This window comes from Vombatus ursinus, unplaced genomic scaffold, assembly GCF_900497805.2.
Source record: "Vombatus ursinus unplaced genomic scaffold, bare-nosed wombat genome assembly UNPS02000749.1, whole genome shotgun sequence".
Classification (NCBI taxonomy): Eukaryota; Metazoa; Chordata; class Mammalia; order Diprotodontia; family Vombatidae; genus Vombatus; species Vombatus ursinus.
This window is the reverse complement of record NW_020940527.1, coordinates 2,093,217-2,109,578: the sequence shown is the minus strand read 5'-3', so window position 1 is coordinate 2,109,578 and position 16,362 is coordinate 2,093,217. Positions and strand designations below refer to the sequence as shown.

Genomic DNA, 16,362 nt, shown 5'->3' with positions numbered 1-16,362 from the left:
GAGTTGGGGAAGAGAGGGAGAGGGAAATGAGAGAGGAAGAAGAAAGGGAAAGAGAGAAGAGAAGAAGAGAGAAGAAGAGAGAGAGAAAGGAGAGAGAAGAAAAGGTGAGGCAGAAAGAAGAGAGGGAAAAGGAAAAGAGAGGGAGGGGAGGGAGAAGGACAGGTAGAGAGAGTAGAAGAGGACGAAGGGAGAGAGAGGAGAGGGAAAAGTGGGAAAGAAAAAGAAAGTCTTGCTTCCTTAAGCCTTCCTAAAGTTTCTCCCCCTGGGGGGCAACATAGTTGAGTGAAGAAGGCACAGGGCTGGGCAGGATTTAGGAAAACTGGTTTCTGGCCCCTGCTCTGCCATTTATGACTATGTCTGACTATGAGCTGTATGACTGAGCAACTGTGCCTTCTCTTCTCTCAGCCTCAGTTTCTTCATCTGTAAAATTAATTAGAGTAGACGATCTCTCAAGCGTCTTCCAGTTCTCAGTCGTTGATGGTATCAGCCTTTGCCAGGGTGAAGTATTTCTTACTTTGGGGTGAAAAAAAAACTGAAATGGAGAGAGGTAGAGTTCTGGGGAGCATATTCTTTTAAAGCAAAAACAAAAAACAGGTAGCTTTCTGTAAAGAAAATCAGCCCCTGCCGCTCTGGGGACTAAGACCTCCAGAGGTGTTCCCTGTCCTTTCCTGCTGTTTTACACAGTATGACTTCCCCTTTTATCTAGACTACAATGGCGGTTGGCCCCCACTGTCCAGGGATAAAATGCCTATTTCCCCGACTCTAACAGCCATACCTGAGATCCACTTCCTCTGAGATTTTTTCCCCCGTTACTCAATGTCTACTGATCTGGCTCCACTCACTCCCCTGGGCCATCCCAGTAACAACGCAGTCAGTCTCTTTCCTACACCTCCAGTCCTTTGCCTCGCTTCTGTGGATTCCTGATTCTCCCTCTGGATTTTCCAGCTTCAACATAGACATTTCTTTTTACTATTTAGTTCAGTAAAGAGGGTTTTTGAAAGGCCTTTGCTAACAATTAAAGATAAGAAGGGAAAATAAAACAACTCACAGAGCATAGGATTGATGAGTTGCAGGGTGTGGAAAGCTAAAGTGAAGAAATCGTTAAGGCAACCTAGAAAGTAAGTGGTTTCCTGGGCTAACTAGCCCTGTTCCCATCTACCTAGTCCTGGGATTAGCCCAGCCACAAGGCAAGCCATCATGCTGCTTCCAGAAAAAGACCCTCCATCCTCTCCTTGACCTTGCTTAAATCCAACTCATGGTCCTCTTCCTATCCTTCCCAAGCAGCATGATTGGGTAATCTAATGATCGATTATTGTGGAAATAATTCATTCAGAGCAGACTAACTCATTTTCTCTTTACCTGCCCTTTCCCACGAACCTAAGCAACAGACTCTGAGCATGTGAAGAGACACATTTATTCCTATAATCCCCATAGAGGATTCATCCAGAATGACAGGAGGAAGGATGCCTGTGACCGAGCCCTCCTTTGGCCCAGCCTCTTGGCCAATCCACCCTGAATGAAGGTTTGCAAACCTTCATTCATGGCTTTCCACTCATCTAGAAAGCTCCAGCTTCTCCGGCTATACTACCCATCTTCAAGGCCTGGCTTAAATTCCACCTCCCCCAAGCAGTTTTCCCTGATTACTTCTGCCCTCACTCACCTCTGTCTTCTGTAGTTTGTACAACATGCATCAAGACATCAGTGACGGTGAGATGTCTAAACCTTCCCGATGACATCCCTTTCTCTTCCCTCATTCTTGGCATGTTTCTCCTCTCTTTCTCTAGCCATATTTTGGGGATCTGCGTGGCAGCACCTCTGGAATAAGATGCCTGGGCATCTGCATGGCCCATGTAGACCACCCTCCCCCCAGACACACACACAGTCTCCCATGCACACACTCACAGGTGTGATTGCAGGAGGCATGTACACATCTCATTAGGTCTGGGGGAGATTGTTGACGACGGGGTCAGCCCACCTGAAAACTGTTCTCCCTGGGCCCAAATGAAACAGATGGGCATTGATGGTGTTTGCAGAGAAATTAATCAGCCCAGGCTGGCAGCAGTGCCAGCCGCTCCCTGGGCCAGATCCATCCTAATGAATCCCACACTCCCCGCCTTAATAGCTCCTGACAAGACTAATTTACTCATGTAAGTGATTAGAGCAAGCATTATCACCTTAATTGTTGCTTAAGACATTTTGGGGGGTGTTCTGCCTGGGAAACTTCAGGGCCATTTGCACCAAGGTAGGTGAAACGGGCAGTAAAAGTAAGGGTCAAGAACCCTCAAAGAGGCAAAGAGGCATCCCTCCCACCATGGTCTTGTTGGGCCTGGCTCTATGACATCCACCCTCTTGTCTCCAATCAGATAGCTACCACCATAGCCCAGGCCCTTCTCTCCTCTTGCTTGAACTATTTTCCAAAACCTCCCCATTGTCTCCTTGTCTCTAGTCTCTCTCCAATCCAACCCCATCCCCCTTCCCAAATGACAAAGTGATATTTCTAAGGTGTACGTCTGACTGTGCTACTCCCCAGCTCAGGAAGGTTCCCTGACTCCCTATCATCTCTAAAACAGAAGTTTCTGTTTAGCAGGCAATGCTTTTCCAGGCTGATTTCACATTACTCCCCCTCAGGCACTCGACAAGCCAGACAAACTGGCCCTCTGGCTAGTCCCCATGCAAATAGTGTTCTCTTTCTGTCCTTTTCCATAGGCTGCCCCCAATGCCTGGAATGTTCTCCCTCCCCACCTCTGCTCCTTTGGAGCCATGACTTCCTTTTAAGGCCCAGCTCAAGGGTCACCAGAACCACCAAGAGACCCTTTCTCTTAGAACAATAAGATATTTTTCCTTATTCCCTCAGTTATTAATGTTTTCTCAAAATTGTTGTGGTTTTTTTATGTGTGTATAATACATACACAAATGTATATAACTATATATAATGTGTGCATATATGTATGCATGCATTTATGTATTACACTCGTGTGTTATATATACATGTGTGTATCTATACACACATACATGTGTATCTACACACACACACACACACACACACACACATCTGTTTTCTTTTTCTGAGGTTGTTAGGTGCCTCAGTCAATAGAGTACTGGACTTGGAGTCAGAAAGATTAGTTCAAATCCTGCCTCAGTTACTTATTAGCTATGTGACTGTGTGACCCTGGGCAAGTCACCCTCAGCCTCAGTTTCCTCATCTATAAAATGAGGATAACAGCACTTACTTCAGAGAATTGTTGTGAGGTCCAAATGAGTTAACATATGTAAAGAGCTTTGCAGCCTTAAATTGCTATATAAATGCTAATGATCGTTACTATTACTAGTACTAGTAGTAGTAGTACTACTACTACTACTACTATCAATTATTACCTCTAGACATCCTGTTTCCTTCCATCAAAATATGAGCTGTTTTTAGCACAGTGCCTAGAGCATAGTAGGTACTTAAGAAGTGCTTGTTGTAGGGGCAGCTAGGTGGTGAAGTGGATAGAGCACCAGCCCTGAAGTCAGGAGGACCTGAATTCAAATCCTGCCTTAGACCAAACACTCAACACTTACTAACTGTGTGACTCCGGCCAAGTCACTTAACCTCAATTGCCTAACAAAAACAAAACAAAGAAGTGCTTGTTGACTTGAATTGTTTTTTTGGGGGGGGGCAGGCCATGGAGTTAAGTGACTTGCCCAGGGTCACACAGCTAGTAGGTGTTATGTGTCTGAGGTCATATTTGAACTCAGGTCCACCTCCAGGGCCAGTGCTCTATCCACTGCGCCATTTAGCTGTCCCTGTTGAATTGAATAGTGCCTCTTGTCAACTTGTACAAAAACTCAGACCAACTAGGTAATCAATAAATAAAGTGAGACATTTATTTGGGGCTGAGGAATTACAATTTGGGACAACCACTGCCTTACTTAGACAGGACTGCCCAAGGAGGGAGGAGAGGAAGGGGGTTCTTACCAGGCAGAGTCATGGGAAACAGTTAGAGGGATTATAGTTTGGCTATACGGAACAGCCTAACTATGGGAAGGGAGGGTTGCAGAGTATCCTAGTTATTATCTCTGTCCAGGAACAGGGGTGAGTAGAAACTACCGGAGTATGGGGGGGTTCTTCTTTGGGGCAGTTAAAGACTATGGGTCAAAGCAGAGATTCCTAGGGATTGACACTATGTACAATCGAGCCTCCAAAACAGGAGTGGGGGGAATGGGGCCAGCGTCATCAAGCTGAATGAGATACTGCTTTGTGATAGGACCACCTCCAAGGATGTTGGGCTCAGCTGCCCCTGCCTCTGCCACTCGGATAGTGAGAAAAGGAGATGGGAATTATTTAGTCTTAGGACACTGCATAGGAGTACAGGGGTCAGGAGTACAGCTGCTGGGTTGGGTCATTTTTTTTTTTTGTACCTTCATCCAAAATTCTGCACACAACTTTAAATTTATAATTAATGTTTGCTAGCATAAAATGTACTGTATATCTACAATTTACATAGCTTGTAAATTTTGTTAACAAAAGGCACAGTTGGGAAGTTTGTGGATAGGTCCTCCATAGCAATGTTGCAAGGTGTCTTTTTCCTTCCCAGACAACAATGATGTGCCTGACCCATCCTTAGTAAGAGATGCTTGAATTGCTTGTGGTAGATGGGGAGCTAAGGCCACTCACATTTCCTGCCTTGTGTGGTACAGTCTGGTGACAGGGAATGTTGGGGGAAGATCACTAGTCAAAGAGCAAACACATGATGACCATGGTCTCATTAGCCTCAGGTTCTATCCATACAACCACCTGGGGGCAGACACTATAAATGCTAGGTCATGGCATGTTTAGAGTGAGGAGAGGACAGAGCCACAGTCTAGAGGGAAAGTCACACCACATGAGACAGAGGAGGAAGAGTTACTTAGCTCCGGGATTGTATCTATTGTGTCCAATAAGGAGAATGATCTTCATATTGGAAGGGGTAAGACAGGCAGTACAAAAAAGAATTGAAGCCAAATTTGGACGACAAATAAGATCTGGCAACTTAAAATTTTAAATGACATTTTCAAGCTTCCCAAAGGACCAAGTAGAGGAGATCTCTGTACCGCTGTCACCTATCTTTCAGAATATTGGTATTTCTTGCCCTCAGTTTTGTGACTATCACAACTACGGATGGCCACAAAACTGAGGACAAGAAAATATCTTTACTGTTTTCAAAAATGGGAAAATGTTAGACTACAGAGACTAAAAGTCAGTAAGTCTGACAGAAGTTCCCAGCAAAAATTCAAGGCTAGACTATTTAAACAAATGGTTTGTGAGTCTTTTGAAAGAAATGTGGTGATTCCCTGGAACCAACATGGGTTCACAAATCAGTAATTATAGCAAACTAAACTCATTTCCTTTTCTGAGAGATTTTATAGGTTTGGTAGGCCAGGAAAGTATCATAGACACGTACTGATTTTGGCAAAGGATTCAACAAAGTAACTCATGCTATCCTTGCAGATACAGTGGTGAAAACACTAGGTGATAGTTCAATTAGGTGGATTTGCACCTTACCCAAACTGAAATTTACCTAAACATTACTACCATTTAGTCCAAACACAGGCTGACCCTGAATGTAGTCTCTGACCCTAAATAAGAGAATTTTTATAGAAAAAAATGTAGTTATGCTGAAAATAACACCAATCACACTCTGATTTTATACAACGTCATTGCAGGGGGAGGTGGAGCTGGAGAAAAATGTGAACTAAATTTGGATCAATCAGGCAATTAACAGATTAATATGTCCATCTGAAAAGAGATCTCTGGTGACATGCCACAGGATTCTATCCTTGGCTCTGTATAACACATCACTAATTTGGATGAAAAGTTAGAAGCATGCTCATTAAGTCTGCAGATGACATCAAGCTGGGATGGAAAACTAATACACTAATATAATAGATGACAGATCCAAGATTCAAAGTGATCTTGACAGATTTGTTGGTTTGGCCAAAACCAACAGTATGAAATTAAGCAGGGATAAATGACAATGGAAAAAAATGTGAAATAGAATAGAAAAAATGGAAAGAATCAATTTCTAGAATTGAAAAAATCAATTACATAAGTATGGAATTGGGGAGACCTGGAAATTTAGAGGTTCATATGAAAAAGATCTTAGGGTTTGAGCTGTCCACAAGCTTAATATGAGTATGATAAAGCTGCTACAAATGGATGTGTAATGCCTGAAAGCAATAACCTTATTGTACTCTGTGATGGTCAGATCACTTCTTCAGTATCATCCTTCTCTCTAGCCACTTTTTAAAGAACTTATCTTGGGGCAGCTAAATAGCATAATGGATAGAGCACCATCCTTGCAGTCAGGAGGATCTGAGTTCAAATCCGGTCTCAGACATTTGACACTTACTAGCTGTGTGACTCTGGACAAGTCACTTAACCCCATTGCCTAGTGCTCCCCCCCCCAAAAAAAATGAAGAACATATCTTTATTATACATACAACATTGAGAGCAGACTTCGATTAATCAACAAACCAACCAAACATGGGCTAAATCACCAATAATTAACTCCACAAATTTGAACCAGTTACATCTTAGTCAGATCTAAAAAAATAAAAAAAAACCACTCTACAATATCATATTAAACATTTTAACAAAATAAAACCAATCCACAAAAGTGTTTGCTGTGTTCCCTTTTGCATTTATTTGTATGCTTATAAACTCTGTTACTTCTGGCTTGATTTTTTTTAATTTTTACTGTATACAATTTTAGTCAATTCTGGTTATCAGGTGACTCTGCAATGGCTTGCATCCAGCGTAAGGTGAATAGCGAATAGTGAATGTTTGCTAGCATAATACACATGTGTATGTATTTATACAGTTTGTAAATTTTGTTAACAAAAGGTAGAGTTGAGTGGGAAGAGTGGGAAGAGGTCCTCCATAGCAATGTTGCAAGGTGTCTTTCTCCTGCACAGACAATGATATGCCTGACCCATCCTTAGAATAGTGAAGGGTCTAGAAACTACCACAGATGAGGACCAGTCAAAAGAATTAGGCATGGTAAACCTGGATCAGGCATGATGGTTGTCTTCGAAGGTCCCTTCTCATTCTAAATATTTGAAGGGCTAGCACCTGTATGAGGGAATGCACTTGTTTTATATTACCCAAGGGATGAAAGGGTGTGACACACAAGGAAAGAGATTTTGACTCATTCCAATGAGACCTTCTAAACACAAGAACTGTCTACCAATGACCTGGGCTATGGGCTAGTTAACTGCTATAGTCAAGACTGGAAGATACTATGGAAGGGATTTCTGAATGATTGAGAGGTTGGAATAGGTCTTTACGGTTACTTTCTACCAAAAATTCAGCTCTGATATCCTATGAAGCATATGGCTGATGATGATGATGATGATTATTAATTAGGCTTCTTGTGAAAGGAACAGAATTATTCACTAAGGTGAAAATTTTATTGTCAGAATATATTGGGAGCATGTGTATATGTATGGGTATGTGTGTATGTATAGAGACCATATATGGTCTATTTAATTTTTTTTAGTGAAGAAAAACAGCACAGAAATAATAAATTGGAAGAAATAATAAATTGGAAGAAGGTCTCCAGCAGGGTGCCCCAGGGATCTGTGTTTGGCCCTAGATAGATAGCATGCTTATCAAATTTGCATATGTCCCAAAGCTGTGAAGGACACATAACACTTTGAATGATAGAATCAAGATCTAAAAATATCTAAAAACAACTAGTAGAATCTAAGCCCCTTGAAGGCAAGGACCGTTCTGTTTGTGTCTTTTTATTCCCAGCAGAGCGCCTCACACATAGTTAATACTTCATAAATATTTAGTGAACTGAATTTAGTTTAAAATCTGGCAGAAACAAATGAGATGAAATTGAATAGCAGTAAATTTAAAGTCTTATACTCGGGTTCAAAAAATCAACTTCAAAATTGGTTTTGTTCAGTTCTGGGAACCATGTCTTAGAGAGGACATTGATGAGCAACCAGAATGGCAAATGACCTCAAATTTAGAACTGGAGATGGTTAGTCTAGAGAAAAGGAGCTTGGGAGGGCTGGGGAGGGATGACAGCTATCTTCATGTCCTTGAAGGTCAGTCAGGAAGGAGAGAGATTAGACTTTTCTGTTTGGTCCTAGAGGGTGGAACTAGGAGCAATGGGCAGACATTCCAGAGGCAGAATTAGGTTCACTGTAATGAAAAACTTCCTAACAATTGTCCAAAAACGGGATTGACTGCCTCAGGAGGTAATGAGTTCCCCTCAGTGGAGGTCTTCAAGCAGAGACTGGATGACCATCTGGAGGCATGCTGTAGAGGAGATTCATTCTCAAGAGTAGCTTCTAAGGTCCATTCCAATAATGAGTGTCTGTATGTATGGGTGGTCAGAACATAATAAGATAGGTATGTTAATTTAAACATGAATACTACCCCAGTAGGAATCCCAGTAGGTCTTAGTTGTGTCCTCCCTTTCTTTGTCATGTCTGACTCTTCATGACCCCATTTTGGGTTTTCTTGGCAAAAATACTGGAGTGGTTTGCTATTTCCTTCTCCAGATCATTTTATAGATGAGGAAACTGAGGTAGAGTTAAGTGACTTGCCCAGGATCACATAGCTAGTAGATGTTTGATGCCATATTTGGATTCATAAAGAGAAGTCTTCCTGACTCCAGGCTGCACCGCTTAGAGGCCTCTCTTTCTATTTCTTACAAAATTAATCTTGGTTATCGGGCTCTCCCAAAAGATCAGTGTTACTGGTCCTCTATGTTCGAGACAAAGAGGACCTCACTAGGGTTATGATGACCACAGTCTGTACCACGGCCAACAGCGATATTGGCTTCACAAATAACCAAAATGTTCATTTCAGAAGGTAGCCAGGGCAAGTGTAAAATAGCATTTTCTAAACTTCACAAACTACTAGAATATCTATTACTAATATGAGGGGATAACACAGGAGATGAAGATATCCAGCATCATGGGCAGGGAACCAAAGAGGGAGGGAAAGCTTTAAGGGAGGGGCTGAGGAATGGGAAGGAAAATGGACCAAATGTTGAAGGAAGAGGTGGTAGAATAGGAGTGGTTGGGACAGCCCAGGTCATAGGACCACATATCCAAGAGATACTATTAGGGGTCCTAGTCTGAAGGAGAATATAGATTCAAACTTATGCTTAAAGTAGGCTGGGCTTCATGTTCTCCCACCTCTTTCAAAGCCCAGTGTAGGGGCCTGGCATTGGGCAAACCACTCCATCTGCTTTGAGGAGATACTCATGCCCTATTGTAGGCTCTAGGGCCAGTGGGTTGGTGTCTCCTGTGGAAGCTGGCCAGCAGAGGACACAGTATTTCCTCCATTCTCTCCAGGGGTGTCTCCATGGCACCCGTCACCATGGCTCTCAACCAGGACCCAGGTGGGTGACTATCTAAAGAACTTGAATGAGTCTCCCCGAGGACGCTCATGGCTTCCACGTCCCTCGAGACCTGTTACTGAAATGCACCCACATCCTCACTCTGGGAGTTAGGGAAGGGGAGGGAATCCAAGGATATGGGAACAGCAGCACTCCAAGGACTAGGAGCTTCCCTTGGCACAGCTGTGATCGTGGCAGAAGAGAAGTCAGCAGCATCACCTTCTGCCTGCCTGACTAAGGGCAGCCACATCCCACAGGACAAAGGTTCACACTCTGGCCTGTGACTTCCACTCTAAACTGCTAGGATTCTGAGTCTCCTCCCTCTGCCCCACCTGTTCGAAATGACCAGGCAGCTATAAAATAACAGAACAAATGCTGGATTTGGATGGAGGAGATGCGGTTTCAAACCCGGCTCTGATGCATACCATCTATATGAACTTGTTTGGTCCTCTGTGGGAATGAAGGATGAACAACAATACGAACTCATCAACTGAGCCTCAGTTTTCTCATCTGTAAATAGGGACAAGTATCCTTATAGAAGCTACTTCACAGAATTATAAGATCAAATAAGATATCAAATCAAAAGCACTTTGTCAACCCTAAAATATTACATACCTATAAATAATTAACATTAAAATAAGGGAGGAGTTAGAGTAAATGTTCTTCATTTTCCTGTAGATGCTTTCTTTCAGAATCTAATTTACTCGCCTATTTCACAGATAGAAATACTGAGACCTATGTTTAAGGACAAATTATCCAGTAGAGTCACAGAATGTCAGAGTCTAAAGTAGCCTTGGGGAGAATCTATTTCAGGCCCTACCTGAATAGGGTATTTTTATCATCCCTGGCAAGGGATCACCCAATCTCCATTTGATCCAAATATCTTAATTTTACAGATAAGGCAAATGAGGCTATGTGACTGGTCACAAGTTTACATCACTAGTTGGTGGTAAAGTGAGATCTGAACCCAAGCCTCACACCCACTCCCACTGACACTACATATAAGAGAGCAATGTATGGGGCCTTAAAAGGGGGAAAGGGACTCCTAGTCTACTATCACCCCATCAGCCAAATTGCTTTTTACAAATCATCTTCAGAATATTCATTAAAGAAAAGCTCTGGGCAAAAAATTAGTGATCAAAGGAGATAATAGACATAGTCTTTTACCATAAAATACTATACATATGTGGACAGCGAGGTAGAGCATTGGGTAGAGCACCACACCTGGACTTAGGAAGACCTGAGTTCAAATCCAGCCTTAGACACTTATTAGCTATGTGACCCTGGGCAAGTCACTTCACCCTGCTTGTTTCAGTTACCTCATCTGTAAAATGAACAGAAGGAAATGGCAAACCATTCCAGTACCTTTGCCAACAAGACCTCAAATGGGGCCACAGAGAACTAGACATGACTGAAAACGATTAAACAACAACACCAAACATATAAACTTGAACTCTTATAATCATTTGAAATCTGAGAAATAACCCTCACCCCACTTACTATTCACAAAAAGATGATTTCAGCCAGATTCCCCCAAAGGTGGCAGTGTGGCTCAGTGGGACAGACTGAGGCATAGATAGACAGATGGACAAAAGAAGTCTTGGGTGAGAAAGAAAGAGAACTTCCAGTCCAGTCACAGCTGGTGGTGACTCACTGCTAAAGTGGACTAGCCAGGCACATCATGACCTCTCTGCAGATGGCTGAGTTCCTATTATACCTTTCCTCATCCCAGTCACCTTGCCTGCCTCCATTTGCAAGATTTCAAGAAAAAATTTCCCAGAGTTAGAAATAATACAGGAGTAGGATACAGTTATGTTGGGGGCACCTACATCAAGGGGGTCAATGTGTTACCCTCTGATCACTGCTACTGGAGAAGTAATCACGGAAGGAGATTTCCTTTCCAATGGGCACCCATGATCAAGACTTGGTATGCAACCTACACATTGGGATAGCAAAGGAGCCACCCACATGATACAGTGTGAGGGCTCCCCAAATTTCTACCTGCTCCCAAATGCATTCCAATCATTAGACTATAAAGACAGGGGGTGTTGCCTCCAGACGGCCTTATTAAGAGTTCTTAACTTGGAATGCTCAAAAAATATTGATAACTGCATGTCAATATAATTGATTTACTTTGTAATCCTATGTATTTTATTTGATACTTTTAAAAATATTATTCTGGGAAGGGGGTCCATAGGCATCCCAATACTGCCAAAGGGGTCTTTGGCAAAGGAAGCCTAAGAACCCTGCCCTACATAAATTGCAAATGACTTGCAGGGTGACCGTGGTCCTCTCTCTTTCATTAACACAGGTCTATTTATCAGCGAGTTAGTTGATGTGTTGAACCTTGAGAGTTTGACATCTGGGACAGATAAGTTTCAATAAGGGAGACAAAGAGTGGGGCACATGGCAGGGACAGGGCAGGCTGGGGATGGAATGAGGGTGTTCGCTTAGGGAGAGTAAGCCTAAGGGAATAGGGAATTAAAACAAATGTTCCTCAGCTTTTGCCAACGCTGATTCTCCAGTGTGGTGTTGCCTGGCTGGGATTCTATCCTAAGGAAGGAGACCTCTGGAATGGGGACATTTTTTTCCAGAGAAGAGAAGATTAAGGGGATACGTGGTAAATGGCTTCAGGTATTTGAAGGGCTGACATTTGAAAAGGGGATTAAGCTTATTCTATGTAACTCCATAGAGAAGACCAATAGGTCTAGGTTACAAGTAATCAGATCTTAGCTCAATAGAAGGAGGAAAGTTCTAACAATTAGAGCTAAACCACTATCATTGGAGATGGCCAACCAGGATGTAGATGATTATCTCTTAGTAATGTTAGATATACAAAGAATTCCCGTTGAGGATGGGTAGTTGGACCAGAAAGGCAGCTTCTAGTGATAAGGGTGCTAGTCAGGGGAACCAGGAGAAACCAGAGATCAAATACTGACCCCAACATTTACTAGTTATATGATTACGAGCAAGTCACTTTAGCTTCTCTTGGCCTCAGTTTCCCCATCTGTAAAACACATATAATAACTATAGTAATTAAATCATAGGGTTGCCGTTTGAATCAAATGAGAGTATGTGTTAAGCTCTTTGTAAACCTATGTTAATGTATTATTATCAGGTGATTCCTAAGGTCTTATACAAACTTCAGACCCTCTCCACAAGTCAATAGGTCCACCCTAGGGCTTTAGCACTTACCCACTGGTGTATCCTCACTGATCAGCAGGTATGTGTCAAAGAAATGGTTGATGAAAAAAGGCAGCCGGTTTACCTGACCTAGGAATCAAAGAAAAAAAAAGGGAGTCAAGCAAAAGCCTATTGAACACATTCTATAAACCGAGGCAAGCTTAGTGCTGAACAGTACATGGAAAGGGAAGGCAGGAGACTAGGGAAGCTAACTGAGTGGCATGGGGCCGTTAAATATTTGTGTTAGCTCTTTATAGCTCTTGGATCAATACATTCATTTGAAAGATGAAGCCCAGAGAGATGAAGGAACTTTCCTAGGATGATTACGGTGACAGAGCCAGGACTAAACCCTAGATCTGCCAGCCTGGGTTTGCCTTTTCTACACTACCACACGTAGTATCATAAGCAAGCCGACACACCTCACTGAACTGTTACAAGGACGTAATAAGTGCTTTGAGCTGCTCAAAAGAAAATGTCAAGTCTTCTGGGGGAGGGGGTAGAGGCAGGGACCATCCAGATGCCAGGAGGAAAGACTCACTCTGAAGCCAATCCTGGCCTGAGGCATGTAGGGTCTAAGTCTTCCTGCGCTGAATGATTGAGAGGAAGCAACTCACCCACCTCGTCACCCCACAGAACTCTCACCGACATGCCCGTCTCCACCTTTTCCAAAGAAAAGCAGGTCTGTGCCAGGGAGATGAGGGCCATTTTCCTTCCTGTTATTGGCATGAAGGGCCCTGAGGGAGGGGAAGCATTAGAGGCCAGGGAGAAGGCAATTATTGTTTTATCGCATGATTAATATTGTGTATCACTCCCCATGGCTCATGGTGCTCTGCTGTGTCAGCTCAATCCCTGACAGGTCGGGGTTGGTTTTTTCTTTTCCTTTTTTCCTTCCATTCTGACCTATGAACCCTATTGGCCCTAACCCCTGAATTCCATTATCTAAGCCTCTGGCGGGGCAAGGTGCCTCTCCCCACCACCCCATGGGACAATTCAACACCTGTGCCTGGAGAGCCAAGGAGCCCCTCACCTGGAGTGGGCAGTGCCAGCAGAGTGGCATTCCATGAACGCAGATCACGACTGGCCTCCTGGTAGGCAGAGGATGCCTCTGCTTAGGGCAGAGATGGGAGAGCCCCCACACAAGAGTGTGCACACACAGAGACAGATATATGTATAAAATCCCTGGGGCCAAATGAAGTACTGAAGAGAACCCAAGCCAAAAAAAAGGAGCAAACAAAGATGGAGAGGGGGTAAGGCAAGGGAAGGAACAGGGTGAGGAGGGTAGGAGTCCTACCAAAAATAGTTCACAAACATGGCACTTTAAGATTCTCTCAGCTTTATATTTACATATAGTATGTCCCAAAAGTCTGAGTACAGTTGTACAATTAAAAGCTTAAAACTGCACCAAGACATTCGGCACACATTGCATATTACCTCATTTGATTCTCATAATAGTCCTGTGAAGTAAGAACTATTATTAGCCCCATTTTTCCAAATAAGGAAATGAAATCTCAGAAAGGTTAGGTGACCTGCCCAGGGTGACACATTAAGTGTCTGAAGCAGTAGTATTCAAATCCAGGTCTTCCAGGGCACAAGTCTAGTACTATTTACAAGCTATCCCATAATACAAGGTGAGGATGTAGGACAGTTAGGTGATACAATGGACAGAGCACTGGGCCTGGAGTCAGGAAGACCCAAGTTCAAATCCAGCCTCAGACACTTACTAGCTGTGTGACCCTGGGCAAGCCACTTAATGCTATTTGCCTCAGTCTGCCTCATCTGTAAAATGAGTGGAAGAAGAAAATGGCAAATCACTCCAGTACCATTGCCAACAAATGACCCCAAAAGATTCAGACATGACTGAACAACAACCACAAGGTGGGGCATAATAGATGGGGTAGAATGAGTTGAGTGGAGCAGGATGAAAAATGAGATTAACAGACTAGGGAAGGGAGGTAGAAACAGAAGAAGGGGCCAAGGCTTGTAAGATAGGGAACAGGATTGGGAAAAAGCATGGGCATAAGGTGAGGGGTGAAGGGAAGAGGGGCCAAAGAGATTCCAGGCTCAAAGGATCATAGACTTGGATATGGGAGCAAACTTACAAGCCAACATGCCCAACACTTCCATCTTATAGATAAGGACAATGAGGCAAAGAGAGGTTAAGAAACTTGTCCAGAGTCACATAGCTGGGGGCAGGATTTGAATCCAAGTCTTCTGATTCTAAGTCCAGTGCACCATCCACTATTCAGCATTGCCTCTACAGGGATGAATGGCTGGGATTAGGGATGGGGATTGGGAATGGGGATGACGTAAGGGTTTGGGAATAAGGGGAGACAATGGAAAGGTCTGATAACTGGGCAACAGATGATAAGGAAGAAGAACAGACAAGAATATATCAGATCAGAGAGCTGGGGTCACACTATGAAAAAGAATTAGGTCCATCCTGAGTCCCACCCAGAACAGCTCAGTCATTCTAAGTTAAATGCTAGAGGAGAAATGGTTTGGTGGCAGTGACAGGACATGGTTTCCCAGGGCATAGGCCAGGAAAAGGAGCAGACCCTGGCTCTGACCCAGGACCCCAGAAGGAAAAACAACCACTTGACTTTGGATACAGTGGGAAGAAGGAACAGGCAGGCAGGTGGGAGGGTCCCCACTGCTTGAGCTCAGTTTCGGCCCTAGGTCTAAGCTCCATTCCCTGCTTTGCTGGGTAGAGACACACAATAATCATTAGCTCCTCATGAGTACACAGGGGCTTGGCTCAGCCACAGCCTGTGCACGGCTGACCTTGGGTAAGTCACATAGCCTCACAGAGCCTCAGTTTCCCATCAGTGAAATGTGGTACCCTCCAAAGGATGCTGACTAAAATAGAACCCGAGCCTTTTTGTTCTATCCTTGGGTTTTTGTCTCAGAATCCGGGCATAGTGACGAGAGCTAGATGTGGAGCAGACAGATCAGAGATGTCAGGGAGGAATTCAGAAGTGGGTTTTGTCGGTAGGGGGAGGGAGGAAAATTGCCTGCAGCAGCCACGTTCATTTTTTAATTTTATTTTAAAGGGCCTGCCAATAATCAGGTGCTGAGAGCTCTGCACGGGCGGATGGGCAGCAGTTCTCGGACATCATGAGCCACATACCAAGCAGATCTCCGCGTCACTGGACTAACTGTCCAAGTCTTCTGCCAGCCTTTGCCTCCCTCGAAAGGCTCTGTGGCCTTGAGCGCTGAGCACCAACAACTGAGACAAGGGGTAGGGTAGGTTGGTCGATGGTGGGAGGGTTCCCCCCATTTATGCCCAAGCACCTCATCTCATACTAAAATGGATGCATTGGAAGTCTGGAGCATCGGACCTGATGGAGAATGTACCCACAGAATGACATCAGGATAAGACAAAAGTCCAAAGGAGGGATGTGAGTGTAGGAGTCAGGAATGAAGGGATGGCCATAAATCAGAAGCATCATCTCCAAGAGACATGGGGGCATGCATCAGAGTGATGGGAGTAGGTTGGCATTTTCTCAAAATAAAAGGAGAGTGACCTGTTAGATAATTCTGCCCAGGATTCTGGCTTCTTGGCATGTGTCCAGCCTGCTAGGGAGAAGGGATTCTACTTCAAGTGGGACTCCAAGCATATTTTTTAAAGAAGCCAGAGCTTCTGAAGAAGAACCTTGGCAGGAGGGGCCAATCCCAGCCCCTCTCCATAAGGAACATAAATACACACAGAGTATGGGCAGGGTAGGTCGCCCATTCCATCCTCTGTGCACACCTATGAGAAGGCATTCCAACCCTGTTGGAGTCAGGAATCATCTTC

At 43.7% G+C, this 16,362-nt stretch overlaps 1 protein-coding gene across 5 annotated transcripts in view; it reads right to left on the bottom strand.

Annotated features, from left to right (window-relative positions):
* Positions 1 to 16,362, bottom strand: part of CDH23 (cadherin related 23) — a 600,475-nt gene that overhangs the window by 531,265 nt on the left and 52,848 nt on the right. For all 5 annotated transcript variants that reach the window (XM_027858426.1, XM_027858400.1, XM_027858408.1 and 2 more), the window contains exon 3: positions 12,579 to 12,656. In XM_027858426.1, the coding sequence (XP_027714227.1) occupies positions 12,579 to 12,656 (78 nt within the window). The remainder of the gene's footprint in view (positions 1 to 12,578; positions 12,657 to 16,362) is intronic.